The 27,277-nt window shown below is 31.7% G+C and overlaps 1 protein-coding gene and 1 long non-coding RNA gene across 2 annotated transcripts; one reads left to right on the top strand and one right to left on the bottom strand.

Moving 5' to 3' along the window:
• Window positions 1-11,029: 11,029 nt before the first annotated feature.
• CSN3 (casein kappa) lies at window positions 11,030-15,473 on the bottom strand. The gene is made up of 3 exons (XM_039845375.1): window positions 15,420-15,473; window positions 12,740-12,772; window positions 11,030-11,488 (listed from the first exon to the last, which is right to left on the bottom strand). The coding sequence occupies exons 1-3, from the start codon at window positions 15,471-15,473 to the stop codon at window positions 11,030-11,032; spliced, it is 546 nt and encodes a 181-aa protein (XP_039701309.1).
• Window positions 15,474-20,231: 4,758 nt separating this feature from the next.
• Window positions 20,232-27,032, top strand: LOC120588172 (uncharacterized). Its single transcript, XR_005649148.1, has 3 exons — window positions 20,232-20,316; window positions 23,923-24,014; window positions 26,669-27,032. It is a non-coding gene; the product is annotated as an uncharacterized LOC120588172 (long non-coding RNA).
• Window positions 27,033-27,277: the final 245 nt, after the last annotated feature.

Raw genomic sequence — 27,277 nt, 5'->3', positions numbered from 1 at the left:
GCTGAGGAACAATTTAAATCCTCTTTTCCATAGAAAGAGATGTTTGCAGACTTCTAGGAACCTCTTGGTATTTACCAGGTCTAAATTTTCATTCAGGGGAAGAAGACATGTTCAGTTCTCAGATTCTCTGAATAATATCTCTGCCTCCAATTTTATAGCATCCTAGAAACCTCATATCCTACATGAGAGATTTTTATTATTCTATAGGTAACACCTTTAACTGTTTAGTTCCTTCCATAAGAATAAAATTTACCAAGTTAATAAATTATCTTTTTAATTTGTAAGAGCAAAATTTTGTTGGGTAATTTAGTCAAGGTCAGTGAATGAGAGAATTCTGTGCTGAAGAGAGGGGAATTAAAAGGATTTAGGTTGTCTTGCTCTTAGAACATCAAAGACTTTTTAGAGTGGAGTGAAGATAAAAGACGAATTCCACTTTTACATCAAGTAATGAGGTCTGTGAAATGAATCAGTCATCATAATAAAATGCAATGACAATTTTTATGGTATCTGAAATATGTGATATGACATGTTGATGATAGACTAAGAAGAAAGACTAAAATTACAATAAAATATGCTTAAAGAATTGCTATATTTTCATTGCTAAAAATTTCAGTATTTTTTCTCATATTTTTGATTATTGATTGAGGTATTCAATTGATATTCAAGGGCTGTGTGCAGTAGATGTCATCTATTGGTTCTGAGTAGTGTTGTCAGTTGTAGGTTATGAGGCATTTTGTACAACAATAGTGGCTCCTGGAGTTGAAGGAGTAACAGGACCTGTGGCATTAGATTCTGGAATTGCAGTGAAATCCTCATCAAATTCTGGGCCATATTCATATTCATATTTAGAGGCTGAATCATAATTTTCAGTGCCATAGGTATACTCTTCAGAGTTGGTGACATCCTTTTCAGGCATAGTGTCAACAGTTGTATTGTTAGCAATAGTGACATTTGGGAGGGCAGAAGTGATATTGATTATTAGCAGAGTAGTGCCAAGGGTGTTCATTCCTGGAGCAGCTGCTGTGGTTTTAAGAACCTCTGCAGTATCAGTTGCAGGGTAAGTTGCACTGTTAGTGCTCACTACAGCGGCTGTGAGTCTTGTCATAAAAGCTGTTACAGCAGTCCCTTCAATAGCTGTGCCAGTGTTAGTGGTAGTGGTTTCAATTGCAGAAGTGGTTTCACTGCTGGCAGCAACAGTAGTGTCAGTTATGGTAGTAGTTGTGTCACCTTCAAGAGTAGTGGTCTCTTGTTTGGTGGTAGTGGTATCAGGAGACTGACTGTGTGGTGATTTGAGATGCAGAGGTAGTGGTAGTAGGTGAGAAGGCTTTTAGAGTGGGTATAATTTGAGCTGTTAGTAGTATCATTTGTACCTCCAGTGACTGTCATGATGATATCTTCAAAGACAGTAGTTGATGCTGTGTGCAATGCAGTAGTTGCTTCTACAGAATTCTCAGATGGCTGCTTTTTTGGTTGATGTGGACAAGGTATGGAATTATGAGCTTTAGATGTCTGAGCTGGAAGTTGAGAAAGATGAGATTTTAATGGACAAGATGGTGGTGGATGAGGTTTGTCTCCATGATGCCTGAGAGCATGTGGTAACAGTGGGTAAATTTGAACCTGGTTAACAGAATGCAAAGGTCTCATTTTTTTTCTTTGTTTTTGGAAGCTGGTTGCTGGCTTCTGTCAGAATTGCATCCTCGGGACTTTATGGCTACGGATTTAGCAATTCTTTTTGAAGTAGATCTGGAGCCTGGCAAATTGTTTGATAGAGACATCTTAGAAGAAAGTCTCCTTGTTTTACTCTTGGGGATTTTAGACTTTGGCTGTTTAGATTTAGGAACCAGGTATCTTCTTACTGAACCTTGGGAAGATGATTTGTGTCTAAGTGCAGGTTTGGCATGTGGAGTTTTTCATTTTGCTGTTTTTACATTGATTTCTCTGTAGCACTAGCAACTGAAGATCTTTTTGCTATACTGTCCAAAGATAACGTCTACTTGGGTATAGACTTGGTAACTTTTGACTGTTTCTATTTAGCCTTAGCAGTTTTCTTCTTTTTTTATGCTAGCCTTGGGAGATGACTGTTTGGATTTAGACTTTTCAGCTAAAGTCAGTTGGTGTGCAGATTTGAGGACTAAGTTCTGATTTCTTGAAATTGACTTTGACTGAGGCTGTTTTTGTGCAATCTTGTTAGCTAGAAACTGGTTTTTGGTAGAGGTAGACCTCTTTGCTGCATCTTGAGAAGATAATGAGTGCTTGGATGTAGACTTGAAAGTTATATTTTTTTAAAATTTAGATGCTAGAAATCGGTTTGGTAAAACTGATAGAAATTATTTTGGTCGATTCCCAGTAAGTGAAGCCGTGCTTGGTGGCAGCTTTGATATCTGGGCTTGGGCTTGTCTTGGTGCAGCCTTGGCATGTGAAGATTTCGTTTTTCTAGTTTTAGAAGTTGAATTTAGCCTTAACGGTTTCTGTCTTGGGTGGTCATGAGTTTTAAGACTCTCTCTTGTCTGAAAATAAAAATAATACATATAATGAATTAAATATATGTAGCATTAAATTACATTGGTTTTATTTAAAAATATTCCATAGTAAAAAATTTAAAATAGGCCTTTAAAATTTTTTTTCAGATTTGATTTCAATTTCTTTTCTTTTTTTCTTTTATACAGATTACTTTTCGAAGAAGTTTTAGGTTCCCGGTGTAACTGAGAGGAAGGTACAGAGAGTTCCCATAAACTCCCTGCCTCTGCATGCATACGTAGTCTCCTCCATTATCAATATCCCATACCAGACTGGTACATTTGTTAACAATCAATGAACCTACATTACACATTATTGTCACTTGAAGTTTATAGTTTACATTAGAGTTTACTCTTGGCATTGTACATTGTGGGTTTCGACATATGTATAGTGACATGCATCCACTATTATAGTATCTTATAGAATTGTTTCACTACTCTAAAAATCCTCTTTGTTCTGCTTATTCATTCCCTCTTACCCCTGCTAACCATTGATCTTTCAACAGTCTCCATACTTTTGCATTTTCCAGAACGTGGTATTATTGGAATCATACAGTATGTAGCCTTTTTAGATTGGCTTTTTCATTTAGTAATATGCATTTAAGTTTCCTCCATGTCTTTTCATGCCTTGATAGCTCAATTTTTTAGCGCCGAATAATATCCCATTATATGGATATACCACATTTTATTTATCCTCTCACCACTGAGGGACATCTTGGTTGCTTCTAAGTTTTGGCAATTATGATAGACCAGTTATAAACATTCACAAGCATATTTCTGTGTGAACAGAAGTTTCTGATTTTTATATGTATATTCCCATTGTATGAATAAATAGAAAAGGATATAATAAGGTTTATGGTAATATGTTAAAGCAACATAGCATGCATTATCCTGGTAACAAGCACCATGATGTTTTTTACTCAAAGATGTTTTGTGGCATATGATTGATACGGACATCTTTATTGTTTTCTAAATGAGAAGAAAAAATTACCTGCTTAAGAGCACTGGAAACTTACCAAGAATGTAGTAAGGTGTAAGATGATCACAGATAAGATGAGGACCTTTATATTTTCTTCATGAAACCTAGCAAGAAAAAAGAATAAGGATCATCCATACTTAATGGTATAGTGATAAATATGTTATTCAAATCCACATTTATTTTAGTAAATTATGGTAGTAAGATTTCTCAGGAAGGAACACCATTACTAAAAATTTGCTGGTTCCCAAAGCGCTATTTTCCCAAAGAGCTACCTTTTGTAAAGTTTAAATAATATGAGCATAATTTAGAGTAATTGGGGTTAACAGCTTATTGTTTCTTTAAATTTAAGAATAAACCCATTATTTAACTAAAATTATTTTTTAAAAAGTTTTTAGTTTAAAAAAATGGTAATTTATACTTTTAGGATGTTAAAGACAATGCTCCCATAGAGGCCTGGAAGGGCTGAAGGAAACATTAAAGTCAGCACTCACATTATCACTAGAAAGTGCTTTAGGCAGAATGAGACATTCTTATTATAGCAATTTTTACTCAACAAAAACACATTTGCCTCGTGATTGAATTGTATCAAAGGCTGTTATTCAACCACAGAACTTGAGTAATTCATAGGAATAGGCTTTGATTAAACTGCAGAGATACTAAAAGTGAGTGGACACTAGACTCAAAGTAATTAATGAAATATTGTTAGAAACAAATTCAACTTGTCTAAGTCGACAGGTAATTTCAATTATTAGTTTATTTGGCTATCATATTCATTTTCAAACTGTGGAAAGCCCAGAGCCTAAAAGAAAAATCTATGTCTTAATCTTTTATTTATATAGATACCTTAGAAAGGGGTTTCTCCTATATTTTGGTCAGATTTTATCTTCTTTTAACCAGGCTGATGCTACTCTGGAAGTTGTTGTTTTCAAATGAAAACTAGTGAGAAACCTTTGAATAATGAACCTTTCATCTCTGGATGTTCCTCTTACTTTTTTCCTATTAGGGAGAGACCGAGAAAACTTAAATATTACTTGGCAAGGGATAATGCTGATTAAAAGTCAAGTAGGTTGATAAATCAGTTGCTTTTGTGGATTCTGTCATGGAAATATTACGTTTCAATCTCCTATCTTTACTTAGGAAATAACATTTATTTTCATAAAATTTTTATTATTTGTACTATTACTTAAAATCATTAGTTTAAAAATTATTATTTCTGTGGCATGAGGTATGTCAAGGTTTTATTCTTCAAGGTCCTTGTCTTAATAATCAAAACAATGGTTGTAGGTATTTTGTGGTGAATGATTTAAACTAATAATTTTTAAATATGAAAAATAACTCTGTTAATGCCAAATATTAATTTTATAGAAATATTTAGTAATTTAATCTTGCCTTCAAGAGTTTTTGAGATTTCTCAGTGTATTCCAATAAAATATACACATAAAAAGTACACTTAATCTTCAAGTCTATTTTTGTTCCTCAGTCATGACTATTAGGTTTATAGCCTTTATTTTGTTAATACAGGCATCTGGCCATTACTGTAGTATAGTGTATTACATTAAGAAAATTAGAAAGAGGACATGCCATTATCTCCTTCATGCTAGAGTTAAGATAATACATAATATTGATATAGCAATTTGGTTATCATTCTGTTGACATTTAACTTTCTTTCCTTGAAAACTCAGATTAAATTATAAAAACATTTTTTCCCTTTGACCTTTTAAATTGCTGTGATTGGTAATATAATTTGCAGTAATTTCTTTTTTTTTAGTTTAAAATTGGCCTAAAAATATATCACTGACTTTGGTATTTTGATTCATGATCACTAAGAAAATGCTAAGACTAACATTTTTTTCCTGGATTTTTTGTAAGAAAAGCTTAAGTTATTTAATCCTATTAAATGGGTGTTTTAACTTCAGTCATTGACAATCCATTTGTTCACAAATATTTATTTAGTTCCTACACTGTATTAGGCCTTATCTTGGTGAGACAGTCGTAAGAAGAACATAGTTTATATGCACATAGGGCTTAAGCCCAGCAGTAGAGGTAGGCAGTCAAGTATAACAATTTGATGAGGACTAAGGGGAAATGGAACTGGTAGTGGGCAGGATACTGTGGTACCACATTAGTGGAGCACTTCATCTTAGAAATTCAGGAAAGATTTTCTTAAAGATATGATATCTAAGTCAAGAAGTCAAATTTTGATTATGTGATATGAATTATTGAAAGGACTTGAGCAGCTTCAGGAAAGTGCTGGTGATGGTGATGATCCAGCTAAAGCCATTACAGGAGTTTTTGTATCACAGGGGCATTGTTATGAGATCTAATGGAGAGAGATGAGGTGGGAAGGTAATAGCAAGAGAATGAAAGTTGACTTTATCTTGCAAACAGTGGATGTCCTTGAAAGTGTCACATAGGGAATAAAGGAATAAAAGAATAAAAATTTAGGAATAAAGGGATAAAACTTTATTGAACACTGAGTTAATATAGAGTAAGCTAATGAATGTCTCAAATTAAAGGTTATATGTTCTAGTAGTAAGATAATGAAGGCTGGTGGATTGAATTGCTAGAGTTCAAAGCTAAACTCTACCATTTAATAGCTTTTTGATGTTGTTCAAATTACTTAATCTCTCTGAGCCTCAGCTTCTTCATTAATTTATGAGCATAATATTGGTACTTCTGTAAGAGGTACCACATAGTACCATATAGAATAAAGTAATATCTGTAAAATCATTGTTCCAGAGCCATATATCAATAAATCAAAAAAAATGTTAGTTTCCATTCTATATATTACTCAAGGTCACACAGTTAAGTAATGTTGAGCTAAAACTTTAATTAAGTTTTCAAATCTAAAGCTCATAAATTTTCACTATCTTAAGTTTAACCATTTTAAAATTATCTTTGCATACACAAAATGAAGATCAATAACATTATTTCAAGAGTTAGAGGTGAAAACTAAGAGGATGATATATGTAAAAGTGTTTTATAGATTTTAAAGTGCTATATAATCACCTATTACATAACTTCTCACTGCATTCTGGAAGACCTGAGAACTTTCAGATAAGATTGTTTCGTAATGTTCTAAATCTCATTAGACTACAAAGTTCTAGAGGTGGGCTATATTCATATAGTGGGCATTTGGCAAATAATCGATGAATGAATCCAGATCAGATTTCTTTTCTGTGCTAAAAACCTAATTTCTCATTAGTTACATACTACCTTCACGTGAATGGACCCTAGCATCTGAAAGTAATTTATCCAAATCCAAAATAACCAACTCATTAATATATTTTCTTAAGATATAATTAGTGGTTGAGGGATTTACTATGCAATGTTAGGTACATAGAATACTCCAATGAGTTAAGCCAATTGATACAAAGATGGGGTAATGTCATAATTGGGACGTAAGTGTTTAACTTAAAATCCTACTTTGAACAACTCTTTTTAAAAATATCATTTAGTTAGACATATTATTATATTATCATGAGCCAATATTAATACTTATGAATGTTTTTCTTATTTCAAAATATTTTGCTTCATACTTTATTTTGCTCACCAGACTGAAAATGCTTTTATAGTAGTGTTAAGAGCATGGTTAAGTAATGGTTAAGTAATGGTTAAGAGCATGGACTTTAAAGCAAAACTATCTGGGTTCAAATCCCAACTCCACTTGAGGAAATTTACTTCATTTTTCTTTTGTAATAATAACAACAACAACAACAACAACAACAACAACTACAACATGTAACCCATGAGTACATATTAAATGAGTAAATATATGTAAACAGAGATTGGCCTTTTGCATGTACTGTATAATTATTTGTTGCTTATTATTATTAAAATATTATTGTTTTGTATCCCAGAATAATTCTTAAAGTACCTGTGCCTGTACATAGTAGGTGATAAATGTTTTTTTAATTAGCAAATTTAAATTCTACCTTCTACATTTTTAAGTTGTTTTTCAAGAAATTAGTAATATTTTGAATGGTCATAGCAAATAAGGCTCAGTCATGTCATATTCCTGACCATGCTTCTCTTCTAGACTCTAGCATTTGAGTGAAAGAGAAAGCAAAAGCTTGTTAATCACTCCTACTAATTGCAAGTCTATTGAGGGTTTCAACAAAAGATTTGATAGAGGAAGAGTAAGCGGTTTGTAAGGGTTGAGTGATTTATATTTTTTCAGGCATGATGTTTTTTGGGCATAAATGTGGAGCAAGCACATAAAAGACCCACTTACTTTCCTTGCCATATATATTTTTTAATTTTTATTTTTTAATTAGAATTGACATTCAATATTATTTTATATTAGCTTTATGTATATAGCATATTGTTAGGCCAATTATATAATTTATGAAGTTATTCTTCTCATTACTCTCATACCCCACTTGGTACTATACATAATTATTACAATATTACTGACTATATTCCCTATGCCGTACTTCACTTTCCCCTGACTATTTTGTAACTACCAATTTGTACTCCTTAATCCCTTCACCTTTTTCACCCAGCCTCCCAACCCATCTCTCATCTAGTAATCGCCAATGTTCTCTGTATGTATGAATCTGTTTCCATTTTGTTTGTTTGTTTATTTTGTTCCTTAGATTCCATATATAAATGAAATCATATGGTATTTGTCTTTCCCTGTCTGACTTCTTTCACTTAGCATAATATCTTCTAGGTTCATCCATGTCATTGCAAATGGTAAGATTTTATTTTTTATGGCCAAGTAACATTCCATTGTTTATGTGTACGACATCTTCTCTAACCAATAGTCTGTTGAAGGACACTCAGATTGCTTCCATTCATTGCTGTGTTTGATTAAGAAAAAAAACTATGTCATATTTTTGAACTTTGAGTATTCATCAATTTTTGTAGACCAATGGACCTCAATTCCAGAGAGTTGTTGTGTGTGTGTGTGTGTGTGTGTGTGTGTGTGTGTGTGTGTGTGTTGTGTGTTGTATGTGTCTCTATGTGTGTTTGGACAGATGGGAGACTGTAGCTTCCAGTCTGGAGAAAATTAGTCATGCAAGACAAGAGCCTCAGTCAATGCCTGTTAATGTTGTCATGCATCTGTGTTTGTGGTTTTGATCATCTGTAACCTGAATATGCCCAGGATTTGCTCTTGGGACTTCTTAGACTAAAGTCAGCAATATACTTGGGCCCTTAAATGTAATACTAACTCTAGGTTCCCTATGGCTCATAAGAGTTACTTTAAGGTCCTCTGGATTGGAACATACTGGCTTAGTTCTTCTCTGGTCCCAATGACTAGGCCATAAATTTAGCAGTTCTGGTGTCATCTTGGAGAAGACATTTTTAATCAGTGTTAGACCATGAATCACTTTGAGAATCAGATTAAATTATGAACTTCGTCTCCAGTTAAACTTCTGTACTCAAACTCACACTAAATTTGCCTCGGAATTTCAAACTTTCAAAGAACCCTGAAGCTTATACACAGACTCCTCTCAAGTTAAGAGATCCTGTTGCATTCAGTTGGCTTTATTATGCAAGAACCAAAAAATTAAATGTGGCATAAAAGTAAAATAAAAGGGGAGAAGAGAAAGGAGCTGAATTTTCTCTTGACTGAAGGCGGAGAAGCGGTCAAAGGAGAGTATGAAGTCATCATTTGGTTTCAGCAAGACCTATAAAAAAATGAAAACATTTTTGGAATTTAGTTATTAATGTATTAATAGCTATCATGATGTGTAGATTTTATTTAGCTTCCATGATTTGTCTCTTTGTATCCAAGGAGTTAGTGTACAGGGAGTTTATTAAATTAAATATTTGTTTAAATATTTAACCTTGGCCTATAGTGAACAGTAAATAATTGATTTCACCTAATATTTATAGATAGATGCTGTCCTTTACGTGCTTCTTTATAAATGACATACAATGGTTTAACTTAGAAATCTAGATTTGTGAGTTTTAAACAAATATAAAGATTGAAATTATGATTACTCTATGAAAAACACAATCATGTAATAATATATTTGGATCAATAATAAACTTGCTTTCTAAATAGTAAACTTACATACTAAATAACTTGATTTCATGTTGTCTCCATTAATTTTCTTATTTATTATCTAAATTTGAATAAGTCAAATTTTATCCAGCTTATTATCATTTTCTTATGAGATGTCTTGTTAAATGTCAATTAAATAATACAATATACACATACGCTGACCTAAAGAAACCATAGTATGTTTTATTTTTTTCTGCACATTAGACAACCATATGAAAATCGATGGCATAATAATTATGCCTCATTATCTGAAATCAAACAGACTTGGTTTGGTTCCCAGTTTAAAATTTTCTAGTTATGGTAACTTACTTGACATCTATTTTTTTTTTTTTTTTTCCATTTGTGAATTCAGGATAGTGATAAAATCTGTCCCATAGGAATAAACTGAGATAATTATGTAAAGCTTTTATCATTTAATTAAGACTTGAGATATTGGCTGTAAGTAAATTTTAATATTTACTAATGCATTACATTTTACAGATTTATCAGCTTTTGTAATTTTTTCACAATATGCAGTCTAACTTGAATCTCATAACAACCAAATTATGAGAAAATGAAAGTTCAGAGAGAATAACGACTTGCCTAAGGTCACACAGGTGGAAGAAGCAGCCTTCTCTGATGTAATGCTGTTACCAGATCACTGTGTTGTATTTTAGATCATAAAACATGTAGACAGAGTGAAGCACTGAAAATATTTGTTGTACTCTCAAAGTTTGATAACTCCCGAAATTATTTTACACTCTTTGGCAATTTCCTATTTTATTAATCTTTCTCTTTATTTAACTTATTCCATAAGTTTCAAATTAATTTAGACTGCCATTATCCATTTATCCAAATAACAAATAGAAACATTTTGCATCACATTTAATATTATGAAAGTATCCTTTTAATATATATATATATGCTTTTGAAGTTAAGAATTAGAATTCTTCTGTGAGTTTATTATAGAACAGGAGAAATTTGGGGTGCCTAACTTCATTGACCCTTTCAGAAATGATATCTGAAATAAAAAAATGCGTGAAAACATTTCCTTTCAGTTTATTCATAAAAAAATTAGAGCATAACAACTCTGCTAAATGACTAAAATGTATTTAAACTCATATTCAGTATAAATTGTTCTAAAAATTTATTTTCAAAATGAGAAAAATCATAAGTTTAACAAAATATTTTACTTTATTGTCTTTGTGTGTGATTAGGAATGAAATAAAATAGTTTCTAGGAGTGTTCCAATTGTTGAAAAACAGTTTAATGATAAAGTCTCCAAGTTTTTCTTTAATTTGTAAAATAACACTATTTTTCATTGCTTGTTGGAACAGAATTGAGTGTACCAATGTTATAGCACAACTAAATTAAAATTATAATCATCCTATTTTGCCTGTCCCCATAACAGACTTAATTTATCCATTTATACTTTTAGATTTTATGATTGTATTGATAAATCTATGAATCTTATCTTTATTTATTTTTTTCTTTTGCTCATTTACCTGTGTTTTCTTCTTTGATGCTTCCATAGAGTTTTTAGACTGTTGATGAAGTAATTGTGACAGTAGTAGTCTCAGGTGTGCTTACCACAAATTCTGAGGAAGCTTCTGGAATAACTACAGAGCTCACTGTTGGTTCAGGGGTAGGAATAAGTGTAGGCTTAACAGTGGCAATGGTATTGATGCTAGGGATGACTGTTTTATCCTGAATTTTCTTTGAGGGAACGGCAATAAGCGATGGATGTAGGTATTGATGACGTGCCACAATGGATGAGTAAATATTTGGCAAGACTTGCCACTGAGAAATTTGGGCATGTGGCCTAACTGTAACTGATTTTGCATAATATGGGTAAGACATATATTGGTTATTAATTAGTGAAGCTAGTCTATACTGGTAGTAATTGGGTTCAGCATGAAGATAGTTATTCAGTGCATAATGAATTGGAATAGATTTGACTGCGTTTTGATTGAACGATCTTTCATTATTCTCGCAGCCCTGCAAAGAGAATACATTTATGAAATCTGGTATCATTGTAGGGTAGAATGTAGAGATATCTCAAATCAGAATTTTTTGAAATTATATCTTATAGTATTTGAAATTATATCTTATAGTATTTATGGTTGCTGGGTTCACTACTTCCAATATTGTACTTACTCAATATTGAGTAAGTACAATGTTGAGTAAGTACAATATTGGAAGTAGTGAACCCAGCAACCATATTATTTTACAAGATATGATTTATATACTTTCCATCCACTTTTTGATTTTTAACAATTATTTTTAAAAAATATTAGTTTCAAACAAATTAGATGAGGTAATCCATAATGTAAAACCACATTGCCTAGAACTTGGCATAAATAAAAAGTGCTCAGTAAATATTAGGCCTTATAATAAGCTTTCATAGAAAGCTTTGACATACTACACACAAACATACCACACACAGGGAAAACTATATATTTAAATATATGTGTATATGTATATGTGTATTGCCACCACACATTTGTAATTGTTTACAAATTTTATTTATTTAGAGGTTAGGCTGATTTTTTCCCCCCTAAACCTAATTATAGTAAAATAGTAAAATAATAATAAAATAAAATGATGTGTGAGAATTCCTAGACTTATACTTTGGATATTTTTCAGCTTAATTTTATCCCTTAAAAATCAGTTAGGAAATTTTCAATTTTTATGTGCCTCTGTTCTACTGATTATGTATATTTACCAAAATATATTATTAGATCTTTCCATATGAAATAAATCAACAAAATTACACTGCAAGCAAGCATTTCTCATAAAAGAATACATATTTAAATGTATTTATTCAAACATATTTGGGAAACAAAAGAAGGAAGTAAAGACAAATGTATGAAAAATATTCAAAGGTGAGTCAGAGTGGGGTCTTTCCCAAAGTCTTAAAAAGCAGGCAGGAGAGATATTAAACTTTATTTTTTTTTAAATTTTTTTCTCAATATTAAATTCTGAGAATGTTTTCTCATGTTGTTAACAATACAAGAAAACTAAAAACACATGACTTGGGCTATAAAATCAAACCAAGATTTTCATGTGAACCTTGAGGTTGATTCACATGGTTGGTTGCTGAGGTGAAGATAGTTTTACAAAGATTATTAGATTATTTATGGAGTTTAAATATTTATTTAGACATTAGACAGAAAGCATTTTAATATCACAGAAACTTGCAGAAGGAGAAATTCTTGCCTCTACCAGAAGTAATTAAAACACACTTACTGTTGGTCGTTCCTGGTTTTGCACCTCTGCACCCTGGTTAGTTTCAGAGCAATAGTAAAAAATAAGTTAAAAAGAAGCAAGGCAGAGTATAGAATTTTTTTGTGGTTTTAAAAATAACTTTTGTATTAAAGACAGAAACTGTTTTCTTTGTTTTTATTGTATTATTGTAAAATATTGTAAGGCATTTTCCATGGTTATTTAAGATCTGTAAGATCTGTGAATCACCTTAAAAGTGGCAGCAATATACTAATTAAAATAGTAATAATAAACTCCATGATTAAATTGTCTTTAAAAATCACCAACGAGGGCGAAAAATTCAAGGTTGAAAATAATATGATTATCTTACTCTTGTGCCAGCAAATAGACATGATATTTGCTTAAATAAAAAAAAATAACCTATAGTGTGTATTGAATGTACATTGTTAAAAATAAGAGGAGCGTTGAGCATATTTTCAATTGCTCCTAACTTAACATCGACATACAAATGTATAAATAATAGTGTCTTTGTTAAATCAATTTTAATTTGTTTTATAGTACTTTTTAAAATCTGGATTGCAACATGCCTAGGTAATCAAGATAAGAAAACAATTTTCACAGACATGTATGTATAAAACTTTATATACTTACAAAGGTTTTATAAACTTTTGAGTTGAGGTCATAATGTTAAGTATTTTTTAAATGACAGTGCTAGCTCAGGACTTTTCACATTTATCCCTTGGATAAAAAAAAAGGCTCTAGAAACCTTTTGAAAGTTGTAGGTATAGAAAATTAGAAATTTTACATAAATAAAATTTGGATGTGTTGCAACAGAGACTTGTTTTGCTCTAAATGTATTAAATTACAAATACTAATACACAGTTTAAAGATTAAAAAATGACATGAAAATTATAGAAACTTTGCCTGCATTCAATAATTCTGATAATTTAGACATATTACTATAATATCAATATATGTTATATATTCCTGGTATATGATTGTTTTAGTATCTTGTATCTTGCTTTTTTCTAGAAGCATAATCTCATAATATTTTTCCTTTTATCTCATAATTTTTATTGTTGAAAAGTAGATGATCAATGATTATGTCATAAAATTTTAATTTTTACTCTGCAGTTAACCATTAAGGCTTCTTTCAAAAATGTTTTATTATAAGTAGAAAGATAAATAACATTCGAATACTTTTTAATACTTTTTATTGATTCCTTAAGAATCAACAGTATTTCAAAAATGCGATTTTTGGAGGGGACAAAATTTCTTTGATAGGAATTATCAAATTATTGTACAGAAAAGTTGTACCAACTTGTAATGCCACCAATATGTTATAACGCTGTGCAGTTCATTTCATAATTGTTAGTAATAAATAATATCTTAACTGTTTTTATTTTGGGGAGAAGGGATAAATTAGCACATAAAAGATGCTATCACATTGTTTTTTTCATTTGTGTAATTTTGACACGTTATAAGATTGAAAGATAAAATCTACAACTTTAAAAAGAATCATTTGTCCAAGTCCATGAGGCTTGAAGGTTTTGTGAAAATGAGAAGGAATGTTTTAGGGCTAGAGCAGGCTCAAGTAGCTCAAGAAGAGGTTGCTATTGAGCAGGCAGTTATGGGTTATTTTCTGATTTAAATTTTAATCCCTATCACTTAAAGAGAAAACCAAAGTTCTAAATGTGCAAGTGGCCACAATAAAATGAAATTTCAAAGAATAAATGAAAGAAAATAAATGTGAAAGTCATAATAATTCAAATTTTTGAAAGTTTGACTCCAAGAATTAACCAAATAGAATGATTTAATAGATAGTAACTTAAAAGCAAGTCTAAATTTAATAATAAATAAATTATGAAACAGGGACTAGTACTCTCAAATTTTATAATCTAAGAAGAGGTCATATAACAAAGATTGTTTTACATTCGCTTTCCTATTTTTGCTGTTAGCAAATAAATGTGTAGAATCCCCAAATGAATATGAATATAGAACAGAGAAATAGCCAAAACAACAATGAAAACAGATCAAAACAATTAAGAACAACAACAACAAATCTTTCTCTTGATCCAACAGCCTTAATATACAGCATGTAATTCAAAGAAATGCCTGAAAACCTTAGAGTTGTTTATATATACGATCCTTGGGAAGGAGTTAGTTGATATAGTGGGAAGAGTGTAAGAAAAGATCTGATAATGTTTGAAAGTTAAAAGTATATGTGTCAAGGTCTTTGAAACTTGTAAACAAACTTAAACAAGCTCCTCCTAATCTTTTAAGGATTTAGTCCCTAAAGAAATTGGAGTATGTGTGAGATAGGAATTTAATTTTTAAAAGTTCTGATCCTGGACTGTGATTTCTGTATTATCCTCAATAAATTAGTTTTAGAACATTGTATAATTTAAAAATATTTTTAGAATTTTTTCCCCAGAATGTATTTTCTCTATAGTATGAGAATTTTAAATGTTTTTTATATGTGATAAAGTATGATTTCCTAAATCCTAGGAACTAGAAGGATATTCTGAAGAACAAGCTTTCGTTTTATAATAAAAATACATATAAAAATAAGTTACTTTTAAGAAAATATAGCTAGTATGCAGCTATTTTGTTCTATAAACTGTATTTAGAAATTTTCATAATTAGGGCCCTTAAATGAAATTTCTTAAAGTATTTACAAATTGATCAGATGAAATTAACTCACCAAAAAAGGCAGGGTTAATGCCAAGATATTCACAACTAGGAAAAATCTCATCATTGTACCTAAAAATAGAAATTAAAAATGTTCTGTTAAAAGGATCTATTCCTAATGATTTAAGAGTGATTTGGAACAATGCTTACTTTACTTTAAGAAAAAAGAAATCCAGATTTATAGGTAGATTTAGCCAATGTAGAAAACCTATTTTATCAAAAGCTTTTGAAAAAAACAAACTTGGAGTATAAAATTTATGAATTTAATTTTTGGCTATATTACTGAAAATATCATTACAAGATCAATCATTTATTTATTTACTATATACTAAGTATCTACTAAGAACAAGTTCCTAAGTCATGTGTTGAGATTATCAGAGTGAATTGCTTTTGCCAACAAGTAGCATCAATTTTAGGAAGACATAATATACACAAATCAATATAAGAGAAAAGAAAGTGGAAATGCCACAAAAGTAGTTTTCTACAGATAAAAGATTTGTTAAAAAAATCAACAAATTCTTTGTGTAGGAGATAGCATATAGGTGGGACTTATCTCTGCAGAGATTTATAGAGAAACTTTTCAGGTAGAGGAGAAAGTCTTGGGACTATTCATAGATGGACGTTTTGAATGGAGTGTTTTATGGGAAAGGGAAGATAAAGATAGAAAGAAAGTTTAGGGCAGAGAGAAGCCTTAAATGCCAGGTTAAAGGGTTAGTTAGGCATGGCTTTCTAAATAATCAAAACCAGTTGAGTGGTTTTGAATTAAAGGCTGATATGACTACACATTCCTTTGGAGGACTGAGCCCTATCTAAAGCCATATACTTGAGTAACTTTTGTCAAGTAATTTCTCTTACCTGGGCTTTACCTTTCTTACCTATAAAATGGAGGTTTGAACTAAGTGATTTCTCAAATTCTGTAATTCCATGATTGATCTAACAGAAATATGTAAGATGCAAGGGACGGAAATATTCCAAAACTGATATCTTCATAATCTCCGTTTTTGATAATCATAAATAACATGATTAATGTGATTGTTTTAATAAGAAATATAGATATGACAATTATAGTGGCTTTATCTGAAAAATTTAAGGAAATAAATTTGCTTTATATTTCTAAAGGAGTATGAGATTGTCACACCCATTTATTTGATTCTTTTTAAATGAATTGTCTTTTCAGAAAGATACATACAACATTCAGACTTTTAATATTTAAGTACATAATGTACCTGTAAAGTAAGTACTAACTATATATTTTTTGCAGCTATTGAGACACCATACTTGTATAGACTTGAATACTATGAACTGAGTTTTACAGAGAAAGATCACGGAGTTCAAGTCCAGGTCAGCGGGAAGGGAGCATACCAGACTCCATTTGCCTCTGATTCTTAGGTAATAATAATTAGGAAGGCTGTCTACTAAGTTGACCTTGGAACCACTGATAGGATATCATTGGATGGAAAGGAACTCATGTGGAATAGATTTGAACGACCCATACCAACTCAAGTTTTATTGAGAAGGATGAAGTTCTTTATTAATTCTTCATTTGCCAGTTAACTTTTTTTCAGTTAAAATATATTTGACATATAACATTGTGTAAACTTATGTGTATGGCATATTGATTGATACATTTATTTATTGTAATATGACCGACATTGTATTCATAATTAGCACCTCTATCACATCGCATAACTATCATTTCTTTTTTTGTGATTGGAATAATTAAGATCTAATCTCTTAACAAATTTAATGATTAAAATATAGTATGGTAAATATAGACAATCACCAGTTAACTTTTAAGATTATAGATGGGACAATAATATTTCCATGGTGAATTACACAAAATTTTAATTTACACAAAATTATATAACACACACATGAACATTCAATAAAATGATAGTCATTCTGCTCTTTTCGGCATAAACAGAAATTAGAGAGATAAGACCATACTTAAATTATCAGCTACTTAAACCAATGAGTACTTAAAATTGCCTTCATCATTTGGTAAACTTGTGAAACAGTAGAACTAGTCAGCTTTTATGAGGCTACGAAAGGCATATCTTAATACAATAGCTATACTATAGCAAATAAAATTATGACATTTAGATAGAAATAAAATTGAAATGAATTAAGGAATCCATCTGGATTATTATTACATGCTCATCTTCTTAGGAAGTTAGCCCTTTCCATTTGTCTGTAGGAAAAGCTTCATTGTCTTGAACACCTTCTTTAGAATTTATGTTGTCTTTAGTAGTTTAGCCAGTATCAAACCTTGACTTTAACCAAAAGTAAAGCTAAAAATAAATTTGATCATGGCACCGTACAAAGCCTAAAGTTTAAATTAGAAACTCATCTCAAAATGATGCCAAGACATATTCAAGCTTAACAATAAACGCTGAAAGGAAAAAAAAAGTACTTTTAGAATAACTTTGGTGGTGTTATTAATAACTAGTGTGAAAAAGAATCATTCTCTCTGGGTGTTTCAATATAATTACCTTTCCTTGTGCCTGTTGGGTTGTGCTTGGCAGGTTGAGTTGGCTTCTCAACTGTAGAGAACACCCAAGGTAAATGCCTGAAGACTAATTAAAATGTATCGGTGCCTTGCGTCACATGATTTATTTTCCTCTTATGTTTTACCCAACAGGAAGATGACAAAAAAGAAAGATTTGATGACAGCAGGGTTATCTTTGGGTCAATCTTAGTTGATGAAATGTAGAGGAGGAAGTAGAATTGTTCATAAAATTTAAAACGAGACTATTCACACTTTTTAAAGAATTTTTATGTTTTATAAAGAGATATAGAAAAGTTTTAAAAATATTTGCATTCTTAATCAACTAATTCCACCCATTTAAATTTAAGGCTATTGTTAAAATGAAAAACAACTAGTTACACACTTTTATATTTTAAATGTTTCTTTTTAGTTTAAGAACCTAGGTATCAAGCAAACCTACATATATTATGTGCTGTGGTTGGTCTTTTTCTTTCCAGAAATATAACAACTGATTTTTAAAAATTAGAAGACTTATCATCTCTTACATACCCAAGAGCGATTTCTTAAAAATTAAATCCAAATATAAAGTATTTTAAGTAATATTAAATAGGAAGCCATTTGCATTTGAGCTGCAACATATAGTCTTCAGTAAGCTCACGGTATAAGCATTTAATATATAAACAGTCAACTTGCTAATTGGTTAACCTCTTATGAATCAAAATTGTTTTCACATTTTTAAAATTTAAACAGATGTGAATTATTCTGGGTATACAAATTAAATTATCAAATTGGAGATAATTGTTCTGTTTCAAGGATAGCTCATTCTGACTAATTGTAAAACCAGCAATATGGGGGATGTTTTGGTAAAATACAGCCACTCAAATAATTAGCTTAGATAATTCAGGAGAGAATATTTTCTTTTGCTTGCATTTCTCTAGGGAAAATGTTAATTGTGACTTCACTTTAGCAGTGAAGTTCTGGCCAGATTGAGGTATTTACAGGAATCAATGTAGAACTGCCAGAATAGAAATAAGAAATAATATCAGTACAGTATTCTTGTCTTTTTCTTAGAATTATTTCATGTTTTAGAAATTTAGGAATAATGTTCAGAACTCTAGAAAGCTTATTCAATTTGTACAGAGTAAGTTAATATTTTCTATTTCTTAGAATAGTTGGCTTCTACTGTTCAGAGAAAGATGGCAAAGTTTCAAAACTGCTAAAACAAGCTGCTAAAGTAATAGGACCAGCCATTCTATTTGAACTGTTTAGTCACACTGTTTTCCTTTTGTTGTTAGGGTCAAGTGATAGTTGTAAAATAATGGACTGGTCAATTTTCAAATTATGAAGGTGTTCTATTCTACATGGTAATTTCTCAGTCATTATTATAGAATCATAGAATGATATTGATTTTCAGTTGAGTCTTTATTTGTTTAATTTGCAAATACCAGTGACTCCTTTAATAACATTATTTTAGCAAGAAAATATATTTCAGCTGGAAATGATAGGAATCCTTCTCTACTCAGAGTAAAATATTTCTACAGTGGCATCACTCATCTGCTTCAAACATGTTTTGTAAGACTGAATATTATTCTTTGAACACTTAAATTATTTCAGGTACTGTTCCAGGCCTTAGGGATAAATTAGTAACCAAAGCAGGTAAAGATCCTTGCCCTTATGAAGCTTATAGTCTAACATTTATTTGAATAATAGTGACACTGAACATTCCCCATATACATTGACCTAAGGCAACCTAAGTGAGCTAAAGAGTTTTGAATGACTGTTGTAGATGAACTAGGTGAACTCTATATTGGAACTATTCTGCTGTTTTCCAAAGAAAAAGAGAAATCAGAACTCCTATGATATGAAATCCCAGGATGTTGAGATGCTGCTGAACAATGTCTCAAAACTTGAGTGTTTGTAATCTGGAACTGATTCACCAGACTTGATCTAGTCACATATTCATCTTAAATGTTATGGCCTACTCCTGAAACATTTCTGGAGTCTGAGAAGAGGACCAGTAGGGCTTCTTTATCAAGCTACAGCTTCTTTTTAGTTAGGTCCTGATAATTGGTGTCTATTTATATAACTACTCACACAGTAAAGCTGGGTAAGAGGCTATTGTGGGTTCCTAAGTTCACATTTCAAGCACTATGAAGTAAACATTTTTTAATTAAGTGAAGCGATGATTACTGACTCAATATACATTCTTTTACTTGTCACAATTTTGTATTTTCCTGTTAGCATTTCTTACATCTGGTATGTACTTCATCTCTATTTTCTCTTCTTTTGGAAGTATTCACATACATGTGGTTTTATTTTTTTCTATCTCACTTTATTTTTCAGCTACTTCATTAGTACCAGCTGATCTCAATACTCTATTGTGTGCTTGGAGTACAACAATGTTAGTGAAAGTAGTTGCAATGTAAGTGACTAACATAATTTTCTCTATAATTAGTTCTTAAGACTTCATAAAATTATCATTTTAGTGCAGAAATTTGTGTGATTTGGAAACCATTGCTATAATATGAAAGTCATGGGAAAATAGCATGAATGCCTCTTACATTTTTTTCCACACTAGAAAAATGGAATATCACATTTTTTCACTCCTATAAGCAGTTAAGTTAAACAATGTATACATATATAATTTTTATTAAAAACATGGCACTTTGAAGAATATAGTAGACAATCATAATATCTGCTTGCAGAAAACATAAAAAGATAATGCTTTCTATCAGACATTGATAGGGAGACTCTTGAGGTTGTGAGAAGACATTTCATGTTATCTAGAGCCCAGAATGAGTGTCATTATAAATTTAGCTTCACCCCATACATAAATTCGTGCTTTAGTAACTTTTAGGATCCAAGGGTTTCTGGGTCCATTATAAGGACACAGATTAAAAATATAAGAAATCAAGAAAACTTTTAATTTACGTAAAGTATTATTTATTTGTTATGAACTCTAGGACCCTCTGTAACTGTCTTATATTTACTCCAATAGGTCTTTTATTCCTCTCGTATCATTCAAAATAGGTAGCCAGGTCAACAACGACCTCCATGTGGCCAACTTCAATGCTGCCCTTTAGATCTTGATCTCAGCAGCCTTTGACGTGGTGATTGGTCTTTCTCTCTTGTAATGATTTCTTCTTTTGGTTTTTCCTCTCAAATCATTGGCTACTCTTAATTTCTGGTTCGGTTCCTCTTATTTTCCTCAAATTCTCAAATTATTTTTTAATTTACCGCCACGACATTATTTTCCTATTCTGAGTATCATTATAGTTGACCTACTCCATTCCTATAGCCTTAAATATTATCTACATTCTGTTAACTTCACTGAACTACAGATTAAGGTATCCAACAGTTGTTTTAACATCTCCATTTCTATGTGAAATAGACCCTACAAATTTATCACGAACACAGTAGAATATCTGATCTCCAAACGCAACTTTTTTCAACCAAGTCTTCTCATAGTCTTTTCCTCTTTAGTAAATGACACCGTGATAGTCCTAGTGGCTCAAGAGAAAATACTGTGGATCATCCTTTGTCCCCTTCTTTCCAACAACCCATTAGAAGAATTCTAAGCCCTATGCTAACAATATACCCTGAATTTGCCACTTCTTTCTGCTCCTACTTTTATTGCTCAAGTCTGTCCCATCTACTGACATCTCTCACCTAACTATTCTAATAGTTTCCTTTCTGGTATCACTAATTTCACTCTTGTCACTTCACAATCATTCTTCATCTAGTTGTAAAAATGTTATTTTTTGGACATATGTCTGATGTGATTATTCTCCTTAAAAATCTTTCAAAAGCACTTAGAATAAATTCCAAATGTTTTATTGGGGACTATTACTTTCTATATAATTCACTCTCTCTTCATCCCTTTTAACTTATTTTCTACCATTTTCTCTCTCACTACTTGCAACATTCGATGACCTTTTTGTTCCTAGAAGATGCCAAACTCTTTCCGAATTAGGAACTTTTCATTTGTGTTCATATTCTCTGAAATGTTCTTACCCCAACTTTTCTCATTAGTATCTCCTTTATATTATTCAGGTTTCTGCTTGAATGTTTTCCTCTTAGAGACACTTTTCTTGACATCTTTGATAGTCATTTCTTTTCTTTCATCGCTTTTTATTTTTTTCATAACATATCACAATATGAAAAGATTTAGATTTTTTAAATCTATCTGTTTACTATTCTTTGTTTTCTTCCATTAGAAGATAATTTCCCCAGTGCATAGACCTAAATTTGCACATATTAGAAAGAAATGTTTTATTGCACAAATTGTTAATTATCTAGACCTTTTGTTTCAGTTTCAAATGCGTGCCTCATCTCACACTACTAAGCCAGAATTTTTTAGGGAAGAAGTGTTCCTGGAAATCTGCATAGTTAATAAGCACCTAAATCATTTTTTATACAGATAAAAGTTTGGAAATCACTGCTTTCTTCTGGATGAACTAAGAACCTGGTCATAAAGAACTTTTAAAGTGAACAGGCATATTATATATTTCCTGGAATTCTAATTTATTTCTAGTATATGTGAATAAGAGATGGGTTTTCTGGGATTGATTTTCCTGTGGGGGCATTAGAACCAACTTCCTCCAATTGTTAAGGAAGCTGGGCTCTAGCTGAGCTCTCTTTTGGAATGATTGCAGTTAAATTTTAGTGTGGCTCTCTGGTTTTATTTTATTCCTCTATTAAAGTTTTATGTAGTTCAGAGAAACTAGAGGCTTTTTCAAGCAGTTGTCAATACCTCACTTTTTGCCTTGTTTTGTTGTTAGCTATCTTGGTTTGAACCCTACCTTGGCCAGAAGTTTCAACTCTGCCTGGTTATTATTGAATTGATATAGAATTCTGGGAAAATACTCTCTCTTCGATAGCTTAGCTATTTACATAAGGAAATAACTCTTCAGATGATATTCTCTACGTTTGTGTGAAAAATTAAGAGAAATGTATGTACTGAACAAGAATATTACTAACATATTTGCTACCTTTCCTTTTATTTCTCAGGTCAGATGTTATTCTAAACATAGAGAATTTTATATATTTACTTGTATATTCATTAGAAATAGGTTCTAAATTATCTTATTTCCATCTTTTACTCTCTCTTACTTTGCCCAATAAAGCTAAATGTCATTAAACATATCAATTTGAGTATAGCATTTATCCATTCACTTATCAATAACCTAATTTAACCATTAAGTTTCAGCCAGTCACTCGTGCGACCTTTCCCGATTTGTGTAGGCAGAGCTAGTTTCCCTTCTGCTTTAAAAACAAACATCTCTGAATTTTTTTTTGGAGCACTTATTATTACATTTGTTGAAATTGTATATATGTTTATCTTTCCTCACTGGACTGTAAGATTTTAAAAGGTGAAAAAAATCTCTTGTCCAAATCACTAACATATAGCACAATCTGAAAGATATATGGAGGACTGGTAAGTTCTCTCCCCAAGAAACTAAGAGAATGGAGGAGGTGAATTTAGGTCTATGTTTACACTCCCATGAAAGCATTCGTCAATAATTAGTGTATAAACACCACGTGATTGTGGCACACAGTGTCTTCATAGCTGATTACATTTTAAAATAGCATAGTGTGTTCAAGGATGCAGTAATTTTATCACTTGTTTTAGATGAGCTGTGTGTGGATCATTCTATGATTAATTTAGCTTGGGAAACATAGTTAAGAAAAATAAGTTTTTAAACTGGCATTTTCAAGAATGTTATCATATGTGTATATACACTGTAAGTTTCCAAGGGATATTTGGAGGATAAATATTTATTTTGGGGGGCATTTGGTGAGGTTAATGCTTCAAGAAACACACTTTGGGAGAGTGCTTTTGTGGATCCTATCCCATAAGCCAACATTAGATTACAAAAGATAATAGAGATTTGATGACTGACTTATTGGAAAACTATCCCACCAATCACAAGAACCAAAGGTGTCAGGATCGAGAATGATGTTGCCCAGATACACTGGGGGAATAACAGATTAATTTTACCATAGCAGCCATATTGCTTTATTGTAGGAAAAATGCTGAGTCACTGTGAGGATTCCTCTTCAATGCAAAGAGAACAGCTGCTTAAGAATGTATTTGCTTCACAAGTCTAGTAGTTAAAGGTAAATTATAGTGTCTTTTTTTCCCTAGAAAGTTATAATGACATAATTTGAAGTGAATAAAATAAAAGTTCTAATCTGAGAGTTAAGGATATACATCAGAGACTTAAAAAAAAAAATACATAGCAGAAGAAAGACAGTAAATTACACCACTGGGACTCCTAAGCTTCAGAGCCCCCAATGTTTGCCTTTGGTCTTTCTTCAGACTCTGATTTCCTACCTTCTTTATGCCCCACCGCCTTGGTTTCCCATTACTGCCTTTCCTCAGTCATGATCTCCAATTGTCAGCAATAAGGATGGGAAACACTGCCTATAAAGTTAATTTACCAAATTATATTGAGGACAGCTTAGTCCTCTTGCTATACCTCCCATAGTTTTAACTGGGATCACTGACTTTAATACCAAAGAATGAATATTTAATGTTTGAAGAACCTCTAACACCTGAAAATGGCCAAAGGAGACAGCACTTTCCTTGCTCAAGTCATGCCAAGAGGCTCATAAAGCTGGCCTTGATTCATAGCCAGCTCGTGGGTCATGGCAGAATTTCTCTCATTGACACTAAGGGTCTCAGCTATAAACAATATAAACTTGGGGTGGAAAAATGTAACCTTTGTTCAAAGAGAATTTTTATAATTTCCTGATAATTTACCTGTGTGGACAAAGGCTGCTATTGTGGCACAATGAAAGGCTCATTGTGCAATCTTGTTGGATGACTTCTGTCACATACTGCAGGAAAGTTTATTTTCATCACCACCTGCTACCTTTTCCTCCTCCAGGGTTTTGTTTCTAGAGTGTTCATTATGCAATTTATGGGAACTGATGATCAGGACAAATTGTTTCTCAACCAAGTTCACAAACCCTTTGCTATGTGCATTTACTTTATATGGAAAAGAAAATATACTTGATAAACTAAAAGCTTCTGAACTTGTTTTTCCCATAGCCAATGCAAATGTTAAATCCTGTGTGTGTGCTGGATGGTGTGTGTGTGTGTGTGTGTGTGTGTGTGTGTGTTGCTTACATTGTCTTGGGACAAATCATTTTATTCACAACTAGACATTTTATGGGCCCCACGATTTCTATAGCAGAGTATAGGTGCTAATGTAACCGAGTAAGAGAAAACTGTTACCATTTAAATATTGATTTTAAGTAGTTTTTTTTTTCCTTTCATAAGAAGGAATCTTTTGCCAACATTTATTGATATAGGTCAGAGGTATAGGAAATCTCCTTTTTCTGAAAATTAAAAATGTAAAAGTTTTATCTATATATTCCATTTATCAAACATTCACTGAGTACCTTCTACTCTGCTAAACACTGAGAAATACGTTACATTATTGTGATTCTCCAGTAGTATACAGTCTCTTCAAGAAGGATGTAGAAATATAAATGAATTATTTGTTAGAAGGTGAAGCATAATAAGCTTCATAAATAAGTGGAAATAAAATGCAGTGGGAGAGGGTCAAAGTGGTGAGTGATTCATTCTGTTTGGAGAGATAGGAGAAAGTTTCTCATGAAAGTCATAATATTAGATTTGAGTTTTGAAAGATAAATTAGATTACTGCAGAGGAATGGACATTCCATGAAGACAGTACACCATAAACAAGGCACAGCTGTGTGAGAGTGAAGGCTGGTTGTGGGGAACAGCAATGGCCAGGTGTGACAGTATGGGGTGTAAGGGAGGTTAGGCTGGTGGTAGGGGGATTTGAAAAAAAGCTTGAGATTATTATGTAGAAAGCCTTGAATGCCATGCAGAGGAAGATGGATTTTATATTGCATACAATAAGAAGCCTTCCAAGGCATTGAAGCAAGTCAGAAATATAAGTCAACATATGTTTTGAAAGATAACTCTAATGGCAGTGTGGCAGTTACCGTTACTAGCATGTGTTTGATTTTTTCTCCTGAAATAAAGTGAAAACAGGTAAACTTAACTAGTCTTTGGTACTGCCATCACAGAGTCCTGAATTCAGAATTTGTTTTAGTAGATATGCAGCTAAAACAAAGGCTTAGAAGTTGGATAAGTCTGGTTTGTATTTTTTTTCTGTCATGTACCAGATCTATGATTGTGTACAGGACTTTCATGATATTCAGTTTCCCATATTGGAAATGTGATTATTGTACAGAGATTTGATGATATAATAATTCAAAAAGCACTTTGTAAGCTATGAACATAAAATAAGTGCTGTTTTTTAGGATCTTACTCATTATCAGTATTTTGAAGTTGGAGACAGTACTTGATTGCTTTTGATGTCATTTACTAACATATCAAGCTTAATATCCTACTGTAAATAAATTATAGACTCAATTCAGTAATTGAAATTCAATTAATCAAATACTTTTTTGAATTAAATTAAATCAACCTCTGGCTCCCATTGATACAATTAGTGCAACTAAGCTGCTGCATAGATTTTTATTCAAGGTATTTCCAAGGCTCTTTGATTTTGGTTCCTTTTATTCCCCACACTTTCTCTAGAATAGTTAATCATCAAGAAGTATATATTAAAATTCGTTAAAATGTAATTTGAATTTCTACTAGTAATGCACATTTAGAAAATAGGAAACCAAGATCTTTTTTATGTTTACAAAAGAGGACCACTAAAGAAATTGATGATGGAATACTGTATGGTACTTCAATTACATTTATTTTTTTCTTTTATTAACAGGAATATTGATTCTTCAAGAAAGTGGATCATATTCAATTTTAGTGACCTGAAATAAATGACAAGCATATAGTTATTAATCCTAATAGGTCATTTGCTTGTGAACTTCTAAGCTTTTTTCTTTTTAATTACAAATATTGCCTCAAAAGTACATCTAGTTCAAGGACTGGGAAACTTTCTGCTCAAGAAAACCGAGAAAATGCAAGAAAGAAGGTAGAGACCTTTGGTGGTAGTAGTATTAGCTATAAGTATTTTTGTTTCTTAGAATAGTCCTCTGGGTCCTAATATAATCTTTAATATAGTCTGCTGTCCCTCAATTCATTTGGTAATTGACACACTATCAACTTTGTTTTCAATATGGTGAAATGATAGGGGCCTCTACTATAAGTGAAACATTCAGCCTTTAGGATTTTAAAAATAATGTTACCATCAGAGGCTAGGTTTAAGGTTTTAATATTAATTAGAAAAATATATGATTTTCTAAGGAATAGGCTGAAATCTATTTTGGATCCCAGATCCACAGGTTCATCTATTATGATCTCCGCTGTGGTTGAAGTTTTGCCTTCTTTAACTTTCTGATTCAGCCCCCAAATATACAGATGTTGATGATAG

Source organism: Pteropus medius, unplaced genomic scaffold, assembly GCF_902729225.1.
Source record: "Pteropus medius unplaced genomic scaffold, Ma_sr-lr_union100, whole genome shotgun sequence".
NCBI lineage: Eukaryota > Metazoa > Chordata > Mammalia > Chiroptera > Pteropodidae > Pteropus > Pteropus medius.
This window is presented reverse-complemented; position numbering and strand designations above follow the sequence as displayed.

Coding starts and splice junctions, on each gene's coding strand:
- CSN3 (XM_039845375.1), bottom strand. CDS start 15,473: ATGATGAGATTTTTCCTAGTTGTGAATATCTTGGCATTAACCCTGCCT. Junction 12,773..15,419: donor CATTAACCCTGCCTTTTTTG/GTGAGTTAATTT, acceptor GAAACTAACCAG/GGTGCAGAGGTGCAAAACCA. Junction 11,489..12,739: donor AAAACCAGGAACGACCAACA/GTAAGTGTGTTT, acceptor TTCTCTTTGCAG/GGCTGCGAGAATAATGAAAG.